The 22,970-nt window shown below is 47.7% G+C and overlaps 1 protein-coding gene across 1 annotated transcript; it reads left to right on the top strand.

Moving 5' to 3' along the window:
* The first annotated feature begins 15,024 nt into the window (after positions 1-15,024).
* npb (neuropeptide B) lies at positions 15,025-21,944 on the top strand. Its single transcript, XM_063030820.1, has 2 exons — positions 15,025-15,386; positions 21,546-21,944. The coding sequence occupies exons 1-2, from the start codon at positions 15,120-15,122 to the stop codon at positions 21,672-21,674; spliced, it is 396 nt and encodes a 131-aa protein (XP_062886890.1). The 5' UTR covers positions 15,025-15,119; the 3' UTR covers positions 21,675-21,944.
* The last annotated feature ends 1,026 nt before the right edge of the window (positions 21,945-22,970 follow it).

Genomic DNA, 22,970 nt, shown 5'->3' with positions numbered 1-22,970 from the left:
ACAGGGGGATGTCAGAGGTAGGTTTTCATTTTATACAGTAGTGGGTGCATGGAACCCCCTGTTAGGGGAGGTGGCAGATGCAGATACAGTATATTAAGATAGGTATATGGATGTTAGAAAAATGTTGGGCTATGTAGGAGGGAAAGGTTAGATTGATCTTAAGAGTAAGTTAAGGGGTCAGCACGACATCTTGGGCTGAAGGGCCTGTACTGTGCCGTACTCTTCTATGTTGGTATGTTCTACTTTCAAAGTTTCATGTTTCTAAGTGCGTTTATTGCCGAATGATGTATAAATTATACAACCTCGAGATAGACAATAGGTGCAGGAGTAGGCCATTCGGCCCTTTGAGCCAACACCACCATTCACTGTGATCATGGCTGATCATCCACAATCAGTATCCAGTTCCTGCCTTATCCCCATAACCTTTGATTCCGCTATCTTTAAGAGCTCTATCCATCACTTTTTTGAAAGCATCCAGAGACTTGGCCTCCACAGCCTTCTGGGGCAGAGCATTCCATATATCCACCACTCTCTAGGTGAAAAAGTTTTTCCTCAACTCCGTTCTAAATGGTCTACCTCTTATTCTCAAACTGTGGCCTCTGGTTCTGGACTCACCCATCAGCGGGAACATGCTTCCTGCCTCCAGCGTGTCCAATCCCTTAATAATCTTATATGTTTCAATAAGATCCCCTCTTAGCCTTCTAAATTCCAGTGTATACAAGCCCAGTCGCTCCAATCTTTCAACATATGACAGTCCCGCCATCCCGGGAATTAACCTTGTGAACCTACGCTGCACTCCCTCAATAGCAAGAATGTCTTTCCTCAAATTTGGAGACCAGAACTGCACACAGTACTCCAGGTGTGGTCTCACCAGGGCCCTGTACAACTGCAGAAGGACCTCTTTGCTCTTATACTCAATTCCCCTTGTTATGAAGGCCAGCATGCCATTAGCTTTCTTCACTGCCTGCTGTACTTGCATGCTTACAGGCAGTCACAAAGCAAAAAAACCCAAAAGAGCCCAATTTTAAAAAAAAACCAAGACGCAAAAACCAAGAGGATCCTGATGCGCAAGAGAAAGGCGGGAGGTGGGGGGGGGGGGAAGAAACATGAATCATGAAAACAATAGGAGCGAGCCACGACATTCTGAACCAAAATGAGTCCTTGGATCTGAACCCTGGCGTAGGCCCAAAGCCTGGGTATCAGTTCATCATACTAGTGGACATGGAGCACAGCAGCCGGGGCAGTCTTCATAGCCTCAGCACCACGGAGAGAGGAGAGAACATTGTGGGAGAGCGAGTGATGTTCCTTATCAAAGTCTTAACTTTGCTAAATTCTCTTCTCCATCTTCAGGCTTGCTGTTTATTTTTCTCTGCAATAGTTTGCCTTTTCCTTTGATTGAATACAAACTTTAACTCTTATTAGCCAGGGCTGGATCATTTTCCCTGATGAATTTCTCTTCTTTGAAGAGACATGAAAGACTTGTAAACCACATATTAATTCTTTGAATGTTAGTCATCACTCAGTTACCTTCAGATCTGCAGTGTCAGTTCCCAGTCCACTGTTCATGTGTCGTTCCTTCGAAGTTTGCTGAGATCAAGAACCCGACTGCAAATTGAACCAGGTCACCTTCAGTCTTGATGTGACGACGTGTTTCCACTACTGACATGTTAGCAGGTTTAACTAGCAGATCATTAATTATCCTTTCTTCATTATGTAATACTAGATGTGAAAAAAAGGGTCTGTTCCCCCTGGTCAGAATCAGTTTTATTATCACTGACATATGTCATGAAATTTGTTTAGTAGCAGCAATACATAAAAAGTAAACTATAAGTTACAATAAGAATATTTTTTTAATATAGTGCGGGAAGAAAGCAGGATAGTGAGGAAGTGTTCATGGGTTCCTTGTCCTTTCAGGAATCTGCTGGCAGAGAGGAGAAGCTCTGGCTAAAACGTTGAGTAGGTGTCTTCCAGTTGCTGACCTCCTCTCTGATTGTAACAATGAGAAGAGGGCATGTCCTGGGCAATGGGGGCCTTTAATGATCAATGCCTCCTTTTTGAGGGAATGCCTTTTCAAGATGTCCTCGATGCTGGGGAGGCTGCTGCCCATGACAGAAGGGTGATCTTACGGTCTTACGCAGCTTTTTCCTGTCCCTGGCACTGTTCCTGCTAATCTGGTCTACCTATAGACTGAGTCTTCATGACTACTGTATAACCCTGGTTACAACGGTCTCTAGTTGCTTGATGCTGTACCTTACCACTCCTGTTCAGGAATCTTTGTGCAACTATCACCTGTGTTTCACCCGCCTGCTCCACCCAGACCAGCTCTACCTTTTGATTGGCGAGGTACAGTCATTCACCCCGGTAATATCGGGGTGATTCATTTTTTATTTTTATTGATTGAGATACAGTGTGGAACAGTCCCTACCAGCCCTTCGGGTCACACCTCCCAGCAATCCCCCAGTGTGACCCTAGCCTAATCACAGGGCAATTTACAGTGACCAATTAACCTGGCAACTGGCATGTCTTTGGACTGTGGGAGGAAACCGGAGCACCCGGAGGAAACCCACGTGGTCACGGGGGAAACATACAAACTCCTCACAGACAATGCAGGGAATCAAACCCTGGTCACTGGTACTGTCAAGCGCTTTGCCAACCACTACACTTACAGACAGTGGTGGGAATTGAACCTGGGTCACTGGCACAGTCGAGCGCCATGCCAACCACTATGCTTACAGACAATGGCGGGTATCGAACTCTGGTCGCTGGTATGGTCAAGTACCGTGCCAACCACTATGCCCACCCAACCTCTCTCCCATTTTGCTTTTCCAGAAGTTAGTTATTTGAACCCCAAACTTGGTCATTTTGAAATCATGTGTCTGCTGTGATTATTAGAACTTTCCTGTTTATTTACATTTGTGTAATTAAATTGGCTTGTTACAAATAGTCATAGAAAAGTGCAGCACAGAAACAGGCCCTTTGGCCCATCTAGTCCATGCCAAAGACAGTTAATTTGCCTACTCCCATCGAACTGCACTGAGAACATAGCCCTCCATACCCCTACTATCCACGTACCTATCCAAACTTTGCTCAAACATTGAAATCGAGCTCGCACCCACCACTTGCACTGGCAGCTCAGCTCATTCCACACTCTCATGAACCTCTGAGTGAAGAGGTTTCCCCTCATGTTCCCCTTAAACTTATCACCTTTCACCCTTAACTCATGATTGTAGTCCCACCCAACCTCAGTGGAAATAGACTACTTGCATTTACCTTATCCCTTATAACCCAGGTCCTTCAGACCCCTCTTAGTTTTGTATACTTCTATCAATTCTCAATCTTCCCTTATAACCCAGGTCCTTCAGACCCGACAACATCCTTGTAAATTTTCACAATTTCAACCTTATTTACAAATTTCCTGCAGGAATGTGACCAAAACTGCTCACAATACTCCAAGTTAGATTCTCACCAACGTCTTATACAGCATCAACATAACATCCCATCTCCTGTACTCAGTAATCTGATTTATGAATGCCAATGTGTCAAAAATATCTCTACAACCCTATCTTCCTGTGACGTCACTTTCAACGAATTATGGACCTGTATTCCCAGATCCTTTGTTCTACCGCACTCCTCATTCTACAACACTCAGTGCCCTACTGTTCACTGTGTAAGATCTACCCTTGTTGGTCCTACCAAAGTGCATCACCTAGCACATGCCTGCATTCAATTCCATCTAACAACACACATCAAAGTTGCTGGTGAACACAGCAGGCCAGGCAGCATCTCTAGGAAGAGGTACAGTCGATGTTTCAGGTGGAGATCCTTCATCAGGACTAACTGAAAGAAGAGCTAGTAAGAGATTTGAAAGTGGGAGGGGGAGGGGGAGATCCAAAATGATAGGAGAAGACAGGAGGGGGAGGGATGGAGCCAAGAGCTGGACAGGTGATTGGCAAAAGGGGATATGAGAGGATCATGGGACAGGACGATTAGGGAGAAAGAAAAGGGGGAAGGGGAAAAACCCGGAGGATGGGCAAGGGGTATAGTGAGAGGGACAGAGGGAGAAAAAGGAGAGAAAGAAATAAAGAATGTGTGTATATATCTGCAGATTTCCTCGTGTTTGTGTTTTTAAATTCCATCTGCCAGCTTTTTCCAGCTGATCTAGATCCCTTTGCAATAGGTTTCAATAGGTACATTTAATGTCAGAGAAAAGTATACAGTATACATCCTGAAATTCTTTTTCTTCACAAACATCGATGAAAACACAGGAGTGCCCCAAAGGATGAATAACAGATAAAACATTAGAACCCCAAAGCCCCCCCCAGCTCCCTCCTCCCACACACAAGCAGCAGTAAAGCAACAGCACCCCTCCCCCACCAGCAAAAAGCATCAGTGCCCTCCACCGAGCACACAAGCGTGCAGCAAAGCATCAATAAGGACACAACTGCAGGACCCCAAAAACTACTCGTTCACCCGGTAATTCAGCATACCACAGGCTCTCTCTCTCTTCCTAATAAGGGAAAAAGAGATGTCTCCATTTCACAAGCTGTGATAGTCTTCCTTCCTTCACCGCTCCCCAGATCTTGGTGTCATCTGCAAATGAGCTGATCCAGTTAACCACTTTATCAACCAGATCGTTGGTATAGATGACAAACAACAAAAGACCCAGCACCGATCCCTGCAGCACTCCACTAGTCACAGGCCTCCAGTAGATGCGGGGCTAGAAGGCGTAGTAGATGCTGGGCTAGAAGGCATAGTAGATGCGGGGCAAGAAGGCGTAGTAGATGAGGGGCTAGAAGCCGTAGTAGATGCGGGGCTAGAAGGCATAGTAGATGCGGGGCTAGAAGGCGTCTCTGGCTCTCTGGCTTCTCCCTCAAATCCACGTCTAATCCAATGTACTACCTCGTCTTGAATGCCGAGCAACTGAACCTTCTTGACCAACCTACCATGTGGCACCGTGTCAAACCCTTTACTGAAGTCCATGCAGACAACATCCACTGCCTTGCTTTCATCCACTTTCCTGGTAGCTTCCTCGAAAAACTCTATAAGATTGTTTAGAAATGTCCTGCCATGCACAAAGCCACTGTGACTATCCTTAATCAGTCCACATCGATCCAAATACTTATATATCGGTCCCTTAGAATATCTTCCGATAACTTTCCCACTGCTGACGTCAGACTCACCAGCCTATAATTTCCTGGCTTATGTTTAGAGCCTTTCTTAAACAGCGCAACAACACTGGCTCTCCTCCAATTCTCCGGTAGCTCTCCTGTCACTAAGGATGGTTTAAATATCTCTGCTAGGGCCCCGGCAATTTCTGCACTTGCCACCCGTAGGGTCCAAGGGAACACCTTGTCAGGTCCTGGGGATTTATCCACGCTGATTTTCCCCAGGGTAGAAAACACTTCCTCCTCTGTAAGCTGCCCAGAGTACATGAAGTTGATGCTGCTTTGCCTCACTTCTGTAGACTCTGTATCCACCTCCCAATTAAAACAGATGCAAAAAAAAAATTAAGATCTTTGATGACACAAAGGTTGGGGGTGTTGTGGATAGTGTGGAGGGCTGTCAGAGGTTACAGTGGGACATTGATAGGTTGCAAAACCGGGCTGAGAAGTGGCAGATGGAGTTCAACCCAGATAAGTGTGAAGTGGTTCATTTTGGTAGGTCAAATATGATGGCAGAATATAGTATTAATGGTAAGAATCTTGGCAGTGTGGAGGATCAGTGGGATCTTGGGGTCTGAGTCCATAGGATACTCAAAGCAGCTGCGCAGGTTGACTCTGTGGTTATGAAGGCGTATGGTGTACTGGCCTTCATCAATCGTAGAATTGAATTTAGGAGCCGAGAAGTAATGTTCAGCTATATAGGACCCTGGTCAGACCACACCTGGAGTACTGTGCTCAGTTCTGGTGTCCTCACTACAGGAAGGATGTGGAAACCATAGAAAGGGTGCAGAGGAGATTTACAAGGATGTTGCCTGGATTGGGGAGCATGCATTATGAGAATAGGTTGAGTGAACTCGGCCTTTTCTCCTTGGAGCGACGGAGGATGAGAGGTGACCTGATAGAGGTGTGTAAGATGATGAGATGCATTGATCATGTGGATAGTCAGAGGCTTTTTCCCAGAGCTGAAATGGCTGCCACAAGAGGGCACAGGTTTAAGGTGCTTGGGAGTAGGTACAGAGGAGATGTCAGGGGTAAGTTTTTTACACAGACAGTGGTAAGTGCATGGAATGGGCTGCTGGCAACGGTGGGGGAGGTGGATACGATAGGGTCTTTTAAGAGACTTTTGGATAGGTACATGGAGCTTAGAAAAATAGAGGGCTATGAGTAACCCTAGTAATTTCTAAGGTAGGGACATGTTCAGCACAACTTTGTGGGCCGAAGAGGCTGCATTGTGCTGTAGGTTTTCTATGTTTCTATCTCCCCCAACTGTTTTGGCTCCACACATGGGTTCCTACTAAGATCTTCCAGAAGATCAATTTTGTCCCTTGCAATCCTTTAGCTCTTAACATATCTGTGGAATTCCTTCGGATTGTCCTTCACCTCGTCTACTAGGGCAACTTCATGCTTCTTTTAGTGCTCCTGATTTCTTTCTTAAGTGTTCCCTTGTATGTCCTATTCTCCATAAGCATCTCATTTGTTCCCACCTGACTATACCTGCTATGCTGCTCCTTTTGTTTCTTGTCGCTTGAAAACCAAGGTTCCCTACCCTTGTTATCTTCACCTTTTATTCTGATGGGCACATACAAGCTTTGTACTCTCAACATGTCGCTTTTGAAGACCTCCCACTTACCAAGTGCACCTGTGCCAGAAAACAGCCTGTCCCAATCCACGTTTCCAGATCACCTCTGATACCATCAAAATTGGCCTTTCTCCAATTTAGAATCCGCAGACCAGCACTATCTTTTTGAATATTTATTTTGAAACTAAATGGCATTGTGGTCAGTGGATGCAACGTGTTCCCCTACACGAGCTTCCGTCAGCTGCCCTGTCTCATTCCTTAACGGGAGATCCAGTATCACACGCTCTCTCGTCGATATTTCTATGTACTGATTAAGGAAACTTCCGTGATTATATTTGACAAACTCTTGCCCATCCAGCCCTTTTACAGAATGGGAATCCCAGTCAATATGTAGAAAGTTAAAATCACTGGAATTTCGGCCCGAAACGTCGACACTACTCTTTCCCATACATGCTGCCTGGCCTGCTGAGTTCCTCCAGCATTTTGTGTGTGTTTTGCTCCGATTTCCAGCATCTGCAGATTTTCTCTTGTTTGTGGTTTACTATAAAAAAAAACCTTGTGTTTCTTGCAACAGTCTGCGATCTCGCCACAAATTTGTTCCTCTAAGTCCCGCGGATTGTTGGGTGGTCTGTAAAAGAGCCCCATTAACGTGGTCAAACCTTTCTTACTTCTCAGTTCCACCCATAGCGCCTCACCAGGCAAGTTATCCAGTCTGTCCTGACAGGGTACTGCCGTGATTTTTCCCTGACTAGTAACGCCACCCCCCTCCCACTCTGTCACGCCGAATACAACGGAACCCCGGATTACTGAGTTGTCAGTCCCGCCCATCCCTCAACAAAGTCTCATTAATGGTTGTAATATCATAATTCCGTGCCCAAAACTCACCCGCCTTTCCTACCCTAACTCTTCCATTGAATCACTCGCAGCTCCGGACACAAGTCGCACCAACCTCAACCTTCTGATTCCTGACTTTGTCTGGGGTCATAACCACCATCTGTCTCCACAATCTTTCCACTAACTTTCTGACACTCTGGTTCCCACCTCCCAGCAAACCTAGTTAAACGCCCCACCCCGTCGCCGCCGCCGTACAGCACCAACAACCCTCCCCGCTAGGATGTCAGTCCCCTTCCGTTCTGGTGCAAACTGTCTCTTCTAAGGTCTTCCCTGGAAGAGAGCCCAATGATCCAAAAATCTTCCGTCCTCCCTCCAACACCAACACCGTAGCCATATACTAAAACTGTATAATCTTCCTGTTTCTGGTCTCAGCTGCACCTGGTACGGGTGGCATTCCAGAGATCACAGCTCTGGAGGTCCTGCCCTTTGAGCACCCAACTCCCTGAACTCTCTCTGCAGGACTTCCTCACTCTTCCTGTCTATGCCATGGGTACCTACATGGACCACGACCTCTGGCTGTTTAACCTCCCATTTGAGAATTCTGAGGACTCGATCCGAGATGTCCCGGACCCTGGCACCCGGGAGGCAACATACCAACATACCGCCTGCGTGGAATGATGAGGCTATCGAGACTTTTTTTTACCGTGCCCATGCTCGTTATCAAATTATGGTATTGCTTTGCACTGTTGTAACTATATATTATAATTATGTGGTTTTGTCAGTTTTAGTCTTGGTTTGTCCTGTATTTTTCTTGTGATATCATTCTGGAGGAACGTTGTATCATTTTTTAATGCATGCATTTCTAAATGACAATCAACGAGGACTGAGTGTCCTCGGAATCTAATCTAATCCGGGAATCTCGTTCTCGCCCACAGAACCTCCTTTCTGTACCCCTGACTAACGAATCCCCTATCACCACCGCGTACCTCTTCCACCCCACCACCTTCCCTTCTGAATCGCAGACACAGACACAGTGCCAGAGACGCGACCGCTGTGGCTTTCCTCGATAGGTCATCCCCACAACAGTATCCAAACTGATACACCTGTGGTTGAGGTGGATGGCCGCAGGGGTACTCCGCACTGGCCCCTTCCCCCTTCCTGTCACCCAGTCTCCTGTGTCCTGCACCTTGGGTGTAACTACCTCTCCCGTCGGCCTCTCGGATGATCCGGAATTCACCCAGTTCCAACTCGGTAACGCGGGGTGTTAGAAGCTGCAGCTAGATGCACCTCCCGCGGGTGCTGTAGCCAGGAACACCCTGCCTTCCCACATTCTGCAAGAGGAGCATTCAACTATCCCGCCCGGCCTCCCGCCTGTCCTAACTGAGCAGATATAAAGAAGGGGGAAACTCTACCTGCAGGGATTTTTTGTTGCCTTTACTCACTCAAACCTCTCTTGGCCGAAGCCTCGAAGAGCCAAAGACTCAATCACTTCAACTCGGTGCACCCCAGCGATGGCGTTCCGTGTTCGGGTAAAAGGCCTCTTCTTTGGTCTTTGCACCTTTTTTTTCACGCTTTAACACACATTCCTGGTACATGTGTATTTTCTGTCTGTTGCAGGCAGATTCAGAGTTAAAAGCCAGAGTAAATTTATCATAGAGAAACATAGAAAACCTACAGCACAATACAGGCCCTTCGGCCCACAATGCTGTGCCGAACATGTCCTTACCTCAGAACTTACCCAGGGTTACCCATAGCCCTCTATTTTTCTAAGCTCCATGTACCTGTCCAGGGGTCTCTTAAACCCTATCGTATCCGCCTCCACCACCGTCACCGGCAGCCCATTCCACGCACTCACCACTCTCTGCGTAAAAAATCTCCTCTGTACCTACTTCCAAGCACCTTAAAACTGTGCCCCTCGTGTGCTAGTCATTTCAGCCCTGGGGAAAAGCCTGTGACTATCTATGGATATGCTACTATATCCTGCCCTATATACAACACAGTTTATGAAAAACTACGCATAAAGGCTGACAAACAATCAATTTGCAAAAGACAAACTGTGCAAAAAAATACTGAGAATAAGCGGGGCAGAGTTACTGAAAGTGACCCTTACTGCAATCCTGCACTATCGCTGGTCCCTTCTCTTAAAATTTCCTTCACCTGCAACATGTTTTTGCGTAGAACTGATTCAGGAACTTCAGAGAAACTATAAAGGCGGGGGAACCGGGCAGCAAATGAACTGACGGAAGACAGTATTGTATTGCAGTTCTAACCAGAGCAGACAGAGATTTCCGAAACTGAATCTGATGAGCGTGAACCTAATAAAAGATTATTAATTTGTTTTAGGTTTATTTTAGACTTCAAAATTGTGAAGTTGAGCTGCATGAAGAAAAGGTTTGAATGATTGATTGTCGGTCGGATACAATGACAGAGAAGTCTGTTCGTGAGAGTTTATTTTTAAAGTGGGAAAGCCGCGGCATGGGGGCAGTTCCACTCTCCCGAGCTCGCAGGTCCGGGTCCGGTGGTACGAGTGGTGTCCAGAACTGGTTAAAGCGGATGACCAGGACTTTTTTTCTGTGCCTCGTCATTGCAGAGCCGCCTTCCTAGCCCGGAGTTCTCACTGTTGATCTCATCCGCCCAGTCCGGCAGAGCTGAACTCGCCGGACAGGCAAGTCCCTCTCTCGGCGGGGTAATGTCCCGCTGGTTACCCTCACCTGGTTTAGCCCACCCGTTGAAGTGGTTACTGGGGTGCGGCCGCTGTCGCACATGAACAACAGCTTGGCGCCACAGGTGAGAGCAGAGTGTAAGGTGGGGACCGAAGGTGAGTGAGCATGGACATGACAACTCTCACCAGAGGTGCTGCCCCCTCCCTGGGCACCCCCTACAACACATCTTCTGAACAATATCCACCTGACGGCAGAAGGGGCATCAATTGCTGGGAAAAAAACAAAACAAAGGGCAGAAAGGCAAGGTATTCCCCCGAAAAAGGGAAATAATGGAGATTGCAGTTTGTCTTTTAGAAGTGTGGGGAACATCTAGATAACAGTGATCATAACATAATTGGATTTAATGCGGTTAGGGACAGCGTAAAGCCAAATGTGAAACATAGACAACTGGGAAAAAAATCCGATTTGAATTATCTGAAGTTAGCTGGAAACAAACTGGAGAGCAAACAAGCAAGAGCAGATCAAATAGGCATGTACAAACTGTGTATTCCCATAAGCAAGAGTGATCGAGAATCTAACATCAAATAGAAATTGGATTTTTGAGACAAATGCTAAAGGCAAAGTGTGCCTAGTTAACCCGACTGATTTGCTTTCTGAGCTCGGGCCAGGATGTGGTACAGCTGTTCTGTCAGTGTCTAGAAAACGGATTGCACAGCAAATTAACAATCCATAACACTGACTTTACCAGTGTCAGATCTGCGGACAGTTGCCAAGCAACGCGGGCTTCAGCCCATGTTGATGTGGATTTGAGATCAAAACTGAAAGAACACTGTTATGGGGCGGTTTCAACAGAACCGGGAGCACACAGCGCTGTAATATTGTACGTTGTTTCTTCACTTTTCTCGTTGCTGCCAACACCCCCGACATTCTCTCTGCTCCCCTCGTCCCGTCGGCCAGAAGATACAAAAACCCGAAAACACGTATCGCCAGGTTCAGTAAAAGCTTCCATCCCGCTGACAGGCTATTGAATGGACCTCTTGCGTGGTAAGATGGAGCTCTTGCCCTCACCGTCTACCTCCTTCTGAAGTTGCCTGACTGCATTGCACCCTCTCGAACAGTAACGCTCTATTCTGCATCCTGTTACTGTTTTCATTGGTACTGCCTTGACAGCAATGGAGAATCCTCCGTCTGAGTGTGACGGTATTCCCGAGTGTCCACCCGGGATCTGCGTACCTCCCAGTAGAGAACACCGAGAGGAAGCTCCTGACACGATGAAGGAAGCCCTGAGCACCGCCGGAGATGGGGGTGGGGGGGGGGGGGGGCTGGCCTTCATTGCTGCCCTGAATGCCAGCGGCGTTACAGGCAAATCATAGTCATAGTCATAGTCATACTTTAATGATCCCGGGGGAAATTGGTTTTCGTTACAGTTGCACCATAAATAATAAATAGTAATAAAACCATAAATAAAACCATGTGACAAAGTTTCCTACCGTAGCCCTGTACTCAGCCTCATCTCCCTTGCTGATGCATCCAACTATGGCAGAATCATCCGAAAACTTCTGAAGATGACAAGACTCTGTGCAGTAGTTGAAGTCCGAGGTGTAAATGGTGAAGAGAAAGGGAGACAAGACAGTCCCCTGTGGAGCCCCAGTGCTGCTGATCACTCTGTCGGACACACAGTGTTGCAAACACACGTACTGTGGTCTGCCAGTCAGGTAATCAAGAATCCATGACACCAGGAAAGCATCCACCTGCACCACTGTCAGCTTCGAGAGAGAGAGAGAGAGAGAGAGAGAGAGAGAGAGAGACTGATGTGATGGAATAATCTGTGAGGATGACACGCAGGAGTTTGTGGCAATCACAAACCAATATGCCGGCATGGGACATTTCACTGAAGCTTCACACTGACTTCGGGTGGTTCTCTCCCAAACCACCAGGTGGTTTGCAACCTTTAGCTAATGATCGACTCTTTCAAAGACAACGATTAAGAATTAGCTTTATTTCTCACATGTGCGGTGAGATATCGAACCCCCCAGTGAAAGCTGTTGCTTTGCACCTTCGGAAAGCGCGATCCGAGGATTGTGCTCTGGCGGCCCACAAGTGTTGCCACATTTCTGTCGCCAGCATAGCACAGCTCACTAGCCCTAAACCGCCACATCTTTGGAACGTGGGGAAACCGGAGCTCCCGGAGGAAACCCACGTAGTTGCAGGGAGAATGTACAAACCCCTGAGAGAAAAGCGGCGGGGATCAAACCCCGATCGGGGGTCCCTGGCGTTGTGAAGTGATTGAACTAACTGCCGCACGCCTCTGCCAGCACTGTTCATTGCCGGAGAGTTCAAGGAACAGCTTACCCGATAGATTTGGTAAAACCATGAAACTCACGAGGTCCCTCGTTATGATCTTGCACCTTATTGCCTGCCTGCACTGCGCTTTCTCAGTAGCTGTAGCACTTTATTCTGCACTCTTTTACTACCCACCCGGCTCACGGACGGTTTGTCCCACTCCCATCGGGGAATAATCCCACCCACCCGGCTCACGTACTGTCTGGCCCACTCCCATCGGGGAATGATCCCACCCACCCGGCTCACGGACTGTTTGTCTCACTCTCATCGGGGAATAATCCCACCCACCCGGCTCACGGACTGTTTGTCTCACTCCCATCGGGGAATAATCCCACCCACCCGGCTCACGGACTGTTTGTTCCACCATCGGGGAATAATCCCACCCACCCGTCTGACAGACTGTTTGTCCCATCGGGGAATGATCCCACCCACCCGGCTCACGGACTGTCTGGCCCACTCCCATCGGGGAGGAGGCTGCCCTGCATCCACGCCTGGACCACCGGACACAAGGACAGTTCTATCCTCCCAAGCTGTTAGGCTGATCAACACATTGAACATAGAACAGGAACAGGCCCTTCGGCCCGTCATAATGCGTGAATCACCTCTGCCCGTTAACCGACCCCACCACACACACACCCGCCACCACTTTATCATTCCTGTTAGAGTCACCTTACCAACACATGCTATAGCGTCACTATATGTACATACCATCAGTCTATGTATATAACCTAATCTAATGTATTTATTTATTATTGTGTTCTTCATGCATCTGTATGTCCCACCATCGGATGCATCGGGTCCAGAGTAATGAATCATGTTAACACACACAAAACTCAGCGGGTCGGGCAGCACCTATGGAGATGAATAAATAGTCGACGTTTTGGGCTGAGACCCTTCTTCAGGACTGGAACGGAGGGGGGAAGACGCCAGAATAAAAAGGCGGTGTGGGGGGAGGGAAAGGAGGGCCAGTTAGATGGTGAATGGTGAATTATAAACACGAGATTCTGCAGATGCCAGAAATCCAGAGCGATGCGCACAAAGTGCTGGAAGAACTCGGCAGCTCAGGCAGCGTTTACGGCTGCCAGCCTGCGGTCCACGAACCCCTCGGTTAATGGGAGGGGCCCATAGCGTTAAAAATGCTGGTGGCCTCTAATCTATGGTGATCGGTGAAGTCAGGTGGTAGGAAAGGAAACGGGCTGGAGAAGAAGGAACGTGACGGGAGAGGAGAGTGGACCGTGGGTGAAGGGGAAAGGGAAGGAGGAGGGGCATCAGAGGGAGGTGATAGGCGGGTGAGAGGCCAGAGTGGGAAATAGAGGAGGAGGGGAGGGTTGGGGGTGAATACCGGAAGGAGAAATTGATGTTCATGTCATAATATCGGAGGGTACCTAGACAGAATATGAGGTGTTGTTCCTCCACCCTGAGAGACGCCATAACGTGACAGAGGAGGAAGTCATGGAACGGGAATGGGGATAGGAATTAAAATGTTTGGCCACCAGGAAATTTCGCTGTTTGCAGACGGAGCAGAGGTGATCGACAAAAGCGGCTCCCCAGCTCACGTCGAGTGTCACCAGCATAGAGGAGCCTGCCCCGGGAGCACTGGGTACAGAGGCCGATCCCGACAGATTGGCAGGCGTAGTGTTGCCTCCTCCGGAGGGACGACTTGGGGCTCTGAATGGAAGCAAGAGGGGAGGTGAACGGGCCAGTGGAGCATTTCTGTCGCTGGCAGGGAGAAGTGCCGGGTGGAAGATTAGTGGGGAGGGACGAATGGACACGGGAATCGCAGAGGGAGCGATCCCTGTGGAAAGCGGGGGCGGGGTGTGGATTGTTGGGGAGATAAAGACGCGCCTGGTGGTAGAATTCCGGCTTGATTTCCAGCAATCATTTTGTTCTCTTCTGCCCTTGTGTACTGAAAAATGCCGACGAACAGCCTTGAATCTGGAATCCTCCCAGTTCTTTTCGCAATGGTCCTGGTGTCATCTGCAGGGCCAGCCTCCTGACATGCATCGGTCTCTAACCACTTTGATGCCCTTTCTCTGTCAAGTGTGGAGCTGGTCAATCTCCACGGTAGCCTCCCTCGCCTCTTTGGTAGCCCTCCTGTGTACCACTACTACCACTGGGTTCAATGTAAATTCATTGTCAGATTCATGTAAATTCATGTCAGTACATACTACCTTGGGATTCGTCTTCTTGCAGAAATATTCAACTATATAGAATAATACAAAAAAAAAGTTAAAATACGGGTACGGAGTAAATATGATCAGAGACTCGGCAGTGCCAGCTGAGAAAGGTTCCCAGTCCCTGAATGATTCAAGATGAATTGTCGTCGCCCACAATTTATGGGGGGGGGGGGGATGTGACTAATTTATATTGAAAGGTGCGTGCGTTTGACGGCAGCGTCACTAGCAGGAGAAAACGCGACTATTTAAGGGGTCTGGGCTTAAAGTTTGCAGTTCTGAGCTCCTGCCAGACAGCGGGCGGACAGGCGGGAGAGCGCAGACTGCGAGCCGGACAAACACGGTGCAGACCCGGACAAAAAACATGCCTGCACTCGAGACATCGCTGAAGATGACCCTGGTGTGCGTGATCCTCTCTAGTCTAGTGCCCAGCCCGGCAGAGGCGTGGTACAAGCAGGCGACGGGACCCAGTTACTACTCGGTGGGGAGAGCCTCCGGACTCCTGTCCGGGATCCGCCGCTCACCCTACGTCCGCAGGTCGGAGGCAAGCGAAGCGGCAGAGTCGGCGGAGAACAGCGTGATGTCGGAGCAGGCTGTTCAAGGCAGAGCGACGATGTTCGTCAAAAACATGGTGAGAAGCGGGAAAGGCGGGGAACGAGGGACGCAGGAGAGGTGTAATAATGAATCGAGAGAGAGAGAATGGGAGAGGAGAGGTAGAGAATGGGAGATAATAAGAAAGGAGGGGGAACGGGGAGAGAGAAAGAGGGGGATGAGAGAGTTGTGCAGAAGAGACAGGAATACTGGGGGAGACGCAGACTGGGGCAGAGCGATGGAATGAGAGAAAAAATGGCAAGAGGTAGAGAAGGAATGAGAAAGGAAGGTAGAGAGAGAAAGAGGTAGAGAGAAAATAATGAGGCGGAGATAGGAGAGAGTTAGAGAGAGTTTGTGAGACGATGAGGGGGAATGAGAGAAGAGAGTGGGGAAAAGAGCGGGGCAGATAGCGAATGGGACGGAAAGAGGGAATGGGTGAGGTGGGGGACGATAGATCGCGAGTCAGGGAGTGAATGGGAGGGTCAGAGAAAAGGAGAAAAAATAAATATACAGACCAGATGTTCGGCATCTGCGGAGCGAGAAATGGTCCAGACTTGCCCACTCTTCATCGGATGAACGGGAAGCTGGGATGATCCCGGGAGAGCGGGAGAAGACAGAAATAAGGAGAGTGAGTAAAGAAAGTCGAAGGCAGAGAGAGAGGGAGAGGGGGGAAAGAGAGGGGGGAGGGAGTAAGGGAGGGATAAGGAGACGGACAGATACCTCAACGGGGGGAACCAACAGAGAGGGTGAAGGCCAGTCGAGGGTCGGAGGGGAATGAGGGGGATGAACAGGTGGAGACAACGTATGCAAGTACGCGAGAGGGCAAACTGAAAGCTGTCAATGTCCCACACACATCAAACCCACGCACACACCCACACTGCGCGGACACGAGGAGGTCATTCCTCCCACACACGCCACACTCACAGACCTCCAACAACACCCCCCCCACCCTTCCACACAGACAGACCTCACACAACGATTAGAGTAACACCGACAAAATACCGAACCGGCAGTCCTGGTGAGGGGTCTCGGTCCGAAACGTCGACTGTTTACTCCTTTCCACAGATGCAGGCTGACCTGCTGTGTTCCTCCAGCATTTTGTAGGTGCTACTCTGGATTTTCAGCGTCTGCAGAATCTGAGTTTACAACAATTAGAAAGAGAGAGAGAGAGAGAGACGGGAGTCTCAGAAATTCAAAATAACTTTATCAGTTACTTTAAGGATACATTATCCTAAGCTTGAGGGGCATTCCTAAACTATGGCGGTGTATTCACCAAACTAAATATTTTAACTGAATCTCTGTATAAAATAGAGCAGATGTCACTGTTCCCTCTAAATTGCGCTGTGCGCGACCGCACAGTAACAGAAATGCTCGCGCGCACATAGCCTTTAACTATGCAGCTGGAATTTGCTTTTATATAATGTTAATATAATTGCAAAATACCCCATAATTAATTATATATTACTGAATATAACCTATGTATTTTTCTAAATAATAAACCTACCACAAACCTTTACTTTGAAACATTTTAGAGCTTCAATGTATTTACATTGTCAGTGTTTCAAGTTAAGGTGTGTACATACATCTATTGATGCATCTGGACACATCTTCAGTGATGTATTATAATACTGTTACAAATTATAACAATAAAAACAGAATGGAAGCTGGTAGCGTACGCCGTCTAGTCAAAACATTTTATTTTTGCCATTGTGCCTGTCAGTGGCTTTGATTGCCTGACAGACTGACTTGTGTTGTGATGTATGGTTTGTGTTTGTTTGATGTGAAAAAATTCTATATTCTGACTTTGTTGGTAAGTAATCTGTCAAAAAATCATAACCTAATAAGTATTTATACTATGCATATTACACAAAAAAAAGCATTTATCGTGCCACGCATTTTTCGGGCCATATAAAATGTCCTACTTAGTACAATGGTCCCACCGCTCAGCTGTAAAAAAAATAAAGAGAACTTTGGTAGACGCGGAGAGAGGATGTTGCCAATAGTCGGGGAGTCCAGGATCAGAGGGCACAGCCGCAGAATAGAGGGACTTCCTTTACAACAGGGATGAGCAGGGATTTCTTTAGCCAATGGGTGGTGAATTCGTGGAATCCGTTGCCACAGACGGCTGCAGAGGGCAAGTTATTGGGTATATTTAAAGCGGAGGTTGATAGGTTCTTGATTTGTAAGGACGTTGTAGGTTACGCTGAGAAGGCAGGAGAATGGGGTTGAGAGGGATAATAGATCAGCCACGATAGAATGGCGGACCAGACGCGTTGGGCCGTCCGATCATGTCTTTTGGTCTAAAATCTGGGAAACTATCCTTTGTTTTCGCACATTCAGTGGGCTTTAGGACCACGCGAGAGCCCCTCAGTGCCAAGGGGGCGATCGGACTCGGAGCAGTGATAGCAAGTACTAAACTTATTTGCTGGTTAACATGAGTGTTCGGAATGCAGCTATAACGCATTTACATCAAATAACTCAAATATTTTGTATTTAAAGTGGCGGTCAACGTGTTTGGACTCTTACCGAACTCAAAATATTCATTCCTTCCCGCGACGCAAACCAGCATAGGCGCCGTTCTCTCGTCTGGCGTGGAGTAAAGATCCAGGGTGCGAGAGCCGGGACGACACAGGGGTAGGGAGGGAAAGAGAGGAGAGGGGGAGGAGGAGGGGTGGGTGGGGTTAAGGGCAGAGGCGTAGAAGGTAGATGGGTTAGAAACATAGAAAATAGGTGCAGGAGTAGGCCATTCGGCCCTTCGAGCCTGCACCGCCATTTATTATGATCATGGCTGATCCTCCAACTCAGAACCCCGCCCCAGCCTTCCCTCCATACCCCCTGACCCCCGTAGCCACAAGGGCCATATCTAACTCCCTCTTAAATATAGCCAATGAACTGGCCTCAACTGTTTCCTGTGGCAGAGAATTCCACAGATTCACCACTCTCTGTGTGAAGAAGTTTTTCCTAATCTCGGTCCGAAAAGGCCTCCCCTCTATCCTCAAACTGTGGCCCCTCGTTCTGGACTTCCCCAACATCGGGAACAATCTTCCTGCATCTAGCCTGTCCAATCCCTTTAGGATCTTATACATTTCAATCAGATCCCCCCTCAATCTTCTAAATTCCAACGAGTACAAGCCCAGTTCATCCAGTCTTTCTTCATATGAAAGTCCTGCCATCCCAGGAATCAATCTGGTGAACCTTCTTTGTACTCCCTCTATGGCAAGGATGTCTTTCCTCAGATTAGGGGACCAAAACTGCACACAATACTCCAGGTGTGGTCTCACCAAGGCCTTGTACAACTGCAGTAGTACCTCCCTGCTCCTGTACTCGAATCCTCTCGCTATAAATGCCAGCATACCGTTCGCCTTTTTCACCGCCTGCTGTACCTGCATGCCCACTTTCAATGACTGGTGTATAATGACACCCAGGTCTCGTTGCACCTCCCCTTTTCCTAATCGGCCACCATTCAGATAATAATCTGTTTTCCTATTTTTGCCACCAAAGTGGATAACTTCACATTTATCCACATTAAATTGCATCTACCATGAATTTGCCCACTCACCCAACCTATCCAAGTCACCCTGCATCCTCTTAGCATCTTCCTCACAGCTAACACTGCCACCCAGCTTCGTGTCATCCGCAAACTTGGAGATGCTGCATTTAATTCCCTCATCCAAGTCATTAATACATATTGTAAACAACTGGGGTCCCAGCACTGAGCCTTGCGGTACCCCACTAGTCACCGCCTGCCATTCTGAAAAGGTCCCGTTTATTCCCACTCTTTGCTTCCTGTCTGCTAACCAATTCTCCACCCACACCAATACCTTACCCCCAATACCATGTGCTTTAAGTTTGCACACTAATCTCCTGTGTGGGACCTTGTCTAAAGCCTTTTGAAAATCCAAATATACCACATCCACTGGTTCTCCCCTATCCACTCTACTAGTTACATCCTCAAAAAATTCTATGAGATTCGTCAGACATGATTTTCCTTTCACAAATCCATGCTGACTTTGTCCGATCATTTCACCGCTTTCCAAATGTGCTGTTATCACATCCTTGATAACTGACTCCAGCAGTTTCCCCACCACCGACGTTAGGCTAACCGGTCTATAATTCCCCGGTTTCTCTCTCCCTCCTTTTTTAAAAAGTGGAGTTACATTAGCCACCCTCCAATCCTCAGGAACTAGTCCAGAATCTAACGAGTTTTGAAAAATTATCACTAATGCATCCACTATTTCTTGGGCTACTTCCTTAAGCACTCAAGGATGCAGACCATCTGGCCCTGGGGATTTATCTGCCTTCAATCCCTTCAATTTACCTAACACCACTCCCCTACTAATATGTATTTCGCTCAGTTCCTCCATCCCACTGGACCCTCTGTCCCCTACTATTTCTGGAAGATTACTTATGTCCTCCTTAGTGAAGACAGAACCGAAGTAATTATTCAATTGGTCTGCCATGTCCTTGCTCCCCATAATCAATTCACCTGTTTCTGTCTGCAGGGGACCTACATTTGTCTTTACCAGTCTTTTCCTTTTTACATATCTATAAAAGCTTTTACAGTCCGTTTTTATGTTCCCTGCCAGTTTTCTCTCATAATCTTTTTTCCCCTTCCTAATTAGGCCCTTTGTCCTCCTCTGCTGAGCTCTGAATTTCTCCCAGTCCTCAGGTGAGCCACTTTCTCTGGCTAATTTGTATGCTACTTCTTTGGAATTGATACTATCCCTAATTTCTCTTGTCAGCCACGGGTGCACTACCTTCCTTGATTTATTCTTTTGCCAAACTGGGATGAACAATTGTTGTAGTTCATCCATGCAACCTTTAAATGCCTGCCATTGCATATCCACCGTCAATCCTTTAAGTGTCATTTGCCAGTCTATCTTAGCTAATTCACGTCTCATACCTTCAAAGTTACCCCTCTTTAAGTTCAGAACCTTTGTTTCTGAATTAACTATGTCACTCTCCATCTTAATGAAGAATTCCACCATATTATGGTCACTCTTACCCAAGGGGCCTCTCACGACAAGATTGCTAATTAACCTTTCCTCATTGCTCAAAACCCAGTCCAGAATAGCCTGCTCTCCAGTTGGTTCCTCGACATGTTGGTTCAAAAAACCATCCCGTATACATTCCAAGAAATCTTCTTCCTCAGCACCTTTACCAATTTGGTTCACCCAATCTACATGTAGATTGAAGTCACCCATTATAACTGCTGTTCCTTTATTGTTAAGGATGAAAGGTGAAATATTTAGGGGGAACTTCTTCACTCATTGGATGGGACGAGCTGCCAGCGGAAGTGACGGATGTGGGTTCGACTGTAGCACCCAAGAGAAGCTTGGATAAGTACACTGCATGGACGGGAGGGCTATGGAGGGATACAGTCCATGCAAAATAATAGGTCGGAACGGACTGGATGGGCCGGAAGGCCTGTTTCTTTAATGTAGTGTTCTATGACTCTGTGGCTGGTTTGGAGAGGGTGCGAGCGAACCAAAAGGCGCTGAAGTGCAGTGGGGCGAGGGATTTCCAGAAATTTCCCAGGGATGAAAGGGCCCCAGATATGCCGCAGGGGGCGAGGGGTTTCGGATACGCGCAGACTCCGAGCAGGTTTGCAGAGCATCTCACCGTGAGGTGACCCCTATGGGGACACAATCTTCCGCAATTCCAGTCCCTGAAAATATCGCAAAACATCCGAAGGAAAGAGTTAATGAATTTCCTAGTTAAACTCGCAAGTTTAATAAATAACCTGCCGGTCTCTCGTGTATAACCCGCATTCAGTAATTTCTCCTGCGGACTGAGAAAGACTGGCCGATCTGAAACGTTAATGGTTTCACGCTCACAGGTGCTGCCCGATGTGGCGACCGGTTCGAGTGTGGTCCGATTTTATTTCTGGAATTCGGTATTCATCGCCAACTCCTCTTGCAGACTGGCTGTCCTGGGGCTAGGGGACCGTGACAGTGCGTGGGAGGGCAAACTCGCGTTTTGTTGCTCGAGTTTTGTTTTGTCCCGCGTGGGCACGCCTTGTTGGCGACACCTGCGGGCGGCCCGCCGGCACACCCTCGGGTGTGTTGTTGGTTTGTTGCAAACACACAGTCCGCCGTAATAGTGTCGATGTACACGAGATAAATGCACTTCACACTGAGTGTACAGTTTGTCCTTCCGGTAGCGGCCGGGCTGAATCTCTTCTCCGTCTCTGTTGCAGGCCGTGTGTGTGAAAGACATCTCTCCCAGTCTGCAAACCTGCCAGCTTCTCCCAGACGGCCTCAACACTTTTCAGTGCAAGGCGGACGTTTTCCTTTCGCTGGACAGTCGGGAGTGTGCAAATGTCTGATCCGCCTCTCCACCAGGGCCACCAACTCCCCGAACCCCACCCGGCGCCGAACGTTTTTACTTTGAGGATTCAGACGACCAACCCCAGATATCACCGTAATTTCCATCTTGACGTCCAGTCAAACTCTTAAGTTAAAAAAAACTTGTTTGTGACTGAGCGGTTGCTGAATGTTTTTTTTAATTGTCTATAAGTAAACACCCCACGGTATGTATGCAGAATCATTGTATAAATGGTATTAATATCTGTAATGAAACAAATTATTAAATTTCAGCCATAAAATACGCGAGTCTCCGACTATTTGCATTCCATCCTTTCGGCACCCACAGATACTGTTTCAACTTGTCGGTATGTTACAGCCAGACAGTTCATGCCTAAACAAATCAACTTGAGAAAAAAACACTGAGTTGAAAAACGACTGGACATGTCTTAGCGCAACACTTTACAGCGCCCAGCCACAAGTTTCCCGCCGCTGCCTGTACGTTCTCGTCGTGACCGCGTGGGTTTCCCCCGGGTGCTCCGGTTTCCTCCCGCGTTCCAAAGTCATACGGTTAGGATTAGTGAGTTGTGGACCTGCTGTATTGACGCCGGAAGCGTGGCGGTACTTGCGGGCTGCCCAACGTAATCCTCGGTGATTTGATTTGACGAAAACGACGCAGACCACAGTATGTTTCGACGTGCAAGTAAAGCGAATCATTAATATTTAGTCAGACTAGTACCACGGGCGCAGTTTCGGCACCCGGGTTTGAAGGCACAGTGGGAATGGTCGTAGAGGTAGCCGATGTCCTCTTTCCGCGGGTGTGATTGCGCAAGTGTGAGTGAAAGAGAGACAGAGACTTAATCTGAACCAAATGGCAGCAACAGTTTCTTCCCCCAAGCCATCAGACTCCTTAACACCCAGAGACTAGACTGACATCTACATCATTTATTATTATATTGTAATTTGTCCTCTACTGTGCCTGTTGTCTTGTTTATTATTTATTGTACTGCCCTGCACTGTTTTGTGCTCTTTATGTAGTTCTGTGTAGGGCTGTAGTCTAGTGTAGTTTTTGTGTTGTTTTACGTAGTCTAGTGTAGGCTTGTGTTCTCTCACTTAGTCTAGTGTAGTTTTGTGTTGTTTCATGTAGCACCATGGTCCTGGAGGAACGTTGTTTCGTTTTTACTGTGTATCGTACCAGCAGTTGATGGTCGAAATGACAATAAAAAGCGACTTGACTTGACTTGAGATGGAGGATGAAGATAACTGACCAGATCTAAGACAGACGAGTTGCCTGAAGTCAATAGAGTTCCGCACCGAGT

The sequence above is a fragment of the Mobula hypostoma genome, chromosome 22, assembly GCF_963921235.1.
Source record: "Mobula hypostoma chromosome 22, sMobHyp1.1, whole genome shotgun sequence".
In the NCBI taxonomy this organism is placed as follows: domain Eukaryota; kingdom Metazoa; phylum Chordata; class Chondrichthyes; order Myliobatiformes; family Myliobatidae; genus Mobula; species Mobula hypostoma.
This window is presented reverse-complemented; position numbering and strand designations above follow the sequence as displayed.

Bases quoted from the DNA above. Each gene is read 5' to 3' on its own strand.
- npb (XM_063030820.1), top strand. From the start codon at position 15,120: ATGCCTGCACTCGAGACATCGCTGAAGATGACCCTGGTGTGCGTGATC. The intron at 15,387-21,545 runs GTGAGAAGCGGG...TCTCTGTTGCAG, and splicing joins CGATGTTCGTCAAAAACATG to GCCGTGTGTGTGAAAGACAT.